Raw genomic sequence first — 1,917 nt, 5'->3', positions numbered from 1 at the left:
AGGAGGAGGAGGAGGAGGAGGAGGAGGAAGCACAGCTGGGCATCGGGGCCCTTTCAGCCTCAACGCAGCTGGGGACCACCTGCAGCTGGGGGCTGCGGTTGTTGGACGGGGTCCCCGTGGGGCCGGACCCCTTTCCCATGCACTCAGCTGCTGGGTCTGGGCCTGGGGCAATGGGAAGGGCTGGGAGGTTCCCGACATCTCTGGGGCTGCAGGAAGGGATGGGGATTCTCTGATGTCTAATAAGGGTTGTGCCCTGCTGCTGCCTTGGCCCCTCTCCCTCCTCCCCTGCCCCTTCCAGGAGTTGGATGTCCCAACGGCTTTGCCCCACTGGTGCCGCTGGCCAGGAGAGACCAGGAGCTGCCCTGGGAAGGGGCAGGCAGAGCGGCAGCCCTGGAAGATTCGCTCTGAGCCGGCGAGGAAACCCCAGCCAGGCTGGGAACATTTGTTCCCAATTAGGATGGGGGATGCTCCTTGCTGAGCAGGCACTCTGCACTTCCCCCAGCACCGAGCCTTTTGCCGCAAAAGTGCCGGGTGCAGGATGTGACCTCATGGGTCGGGTATGGGGGGGGCAGAGGCTGGGGCAGCCTGTGGCTTTCGCCCCTGCCCGTCCCTGCGTCCGTCGCCGTGTCTGTCCCGGCGTTTGTCCCAGCGTCCATCCCGGCCCCGCACCGCGATGCGGCTGCCTCGAGGGCAGAGCGTTGCGGTGTGCATCACCCGCCGGACTGCACCGCTAACGAGACCGTCTCCGCCACCCGTTATTATTTCCCAGGGCAACGAGTGATTAATTCTGCTCAGGAGCTGCGGCTTTCTGCAAACTCACCCGAGCAATTATCTGGCAGGCTCCGCGCTGGCCCCCCCGGGCAGAGGATGCTCCATGCCAGAGAAAGTTTGAGCGAGATCTGGTTAAAAAAAGCCCCGATGCTGGCTCGTGGGCACTGCCCTTCTCCCGAGGGGCTTGGGTCTGCAAATGAGGGTCTCCAGCTGCACCCCCGACCCCACCGGGTGCCCAGGGCACCCAGGTCCCAACACGTCCCTCCAGGAGCAATCTGCAAGCCATCAAACCTAAAGACGCGTTAATCATCCTGGATCCCTGTGACACGGATGCAGGTGGGTAAACTGAGGCACGGCACGTGCTCGCCGCGGGACCAAGCTCGGCTGTGAGTGCCGTGTTGGGAGGTCGGGTCTGGCTGCTTCCACCACCCTTCTGGGGTTGGCAAAGCCCCTGGGTCCCTCCAGCCCCCGGACGGTGCCTCCACCCACGTGGGCATCCGCCGGCCTCGCTGCAAAGGGGGTTTTGCATGACAAAGCCTCCGCTGGCTACCGGGACCCCTGCCCGTGGCCCCCTCCCCGTCCAGCTGAAGCTGCCAAATATTAGAAATAACCATCCAAAGGGCATTCCCGTGCCGTGGCGGGGGCCGTGGTGGGGGAACCCCCCCCCTTCCCCCGGCTGGGTCCGGGGGGAGCCAGCGCCGGCTGCTCCTCCACCTCTGCTGCGTCGGGTTAAATAACGTGCCCGGGTTGAGCATCCTCCTCTCCCCACGCTCGGCATCTCGTGCTGGGTTTGCCAGCTGCCAGGAGGGAGGGAAGGGGAGGGACGAAGAGCCTGCCAACATGGTAATAATTTTTTTTTTTCTTAATTAGGGGAAGGAATAAATATAAAAGGAGGAGGGAAAGGGGAAGGAAAAAAAAAAAAAGAGACGAGGACACGGACACACACAGAGGACTCCTCTTTTCTCGGTGCCTGCACTTATGCCTGGTGGAGCTGGTTCCCAGCCGTCCTGCCAACCTGCTGCCGACCGCGGCCTGCCCTGCGCCGGAGAAGCCGCAGCTCAGCCCCACGCAGCGGCCCCGGGGAAGGGGAACCCCCCCCGGCGCTGCCATTCCCCCCGCCGCGAAGAAGGGCTGCCGCGGGGCTGC

General features: G+C 64.1%; 1 protein-coding gene across 1 annotated transcript in view; it reads left to right on the top strand.

The window, feature by feature from the left end:
- Window positions 1–1,917, top strand: part of BCAN (brevican) — a 22,085-nt gene that overhangs the window by 2,275 nt on the left and 17,893 nt on the right. The window contains 1 exon segment of the mRNA XM_019473164.1: window positions 1,040–1,107. Coding sequence (XP_019328709.1) covers window positions 1,040–1,107 — 68 coding nt within the window.

This window comes from Aptenodytes forsteri, unplaced genomic scaffold (assembly GCF_000699145.1).
Source record: "Aptenodytes forsteri isolate BGI_AS27 unplaced genomic scaffold, ASM69914v1 Scaffold230, whole genome shotgun sequence".
Taxonomy (NCBI): domain Eukaryota; kingdom Metazoa; phylum Chordata; class Aves; order Sphenisciformes; family Spheniscidae; genus Aptenodytes; species Aptenodytes forsteri.
The sequence above is the reverse complement of the archived record's forward strand: the minus strand, read 5'-3'. Positions and strand labels throughout refer to the sequence as shown.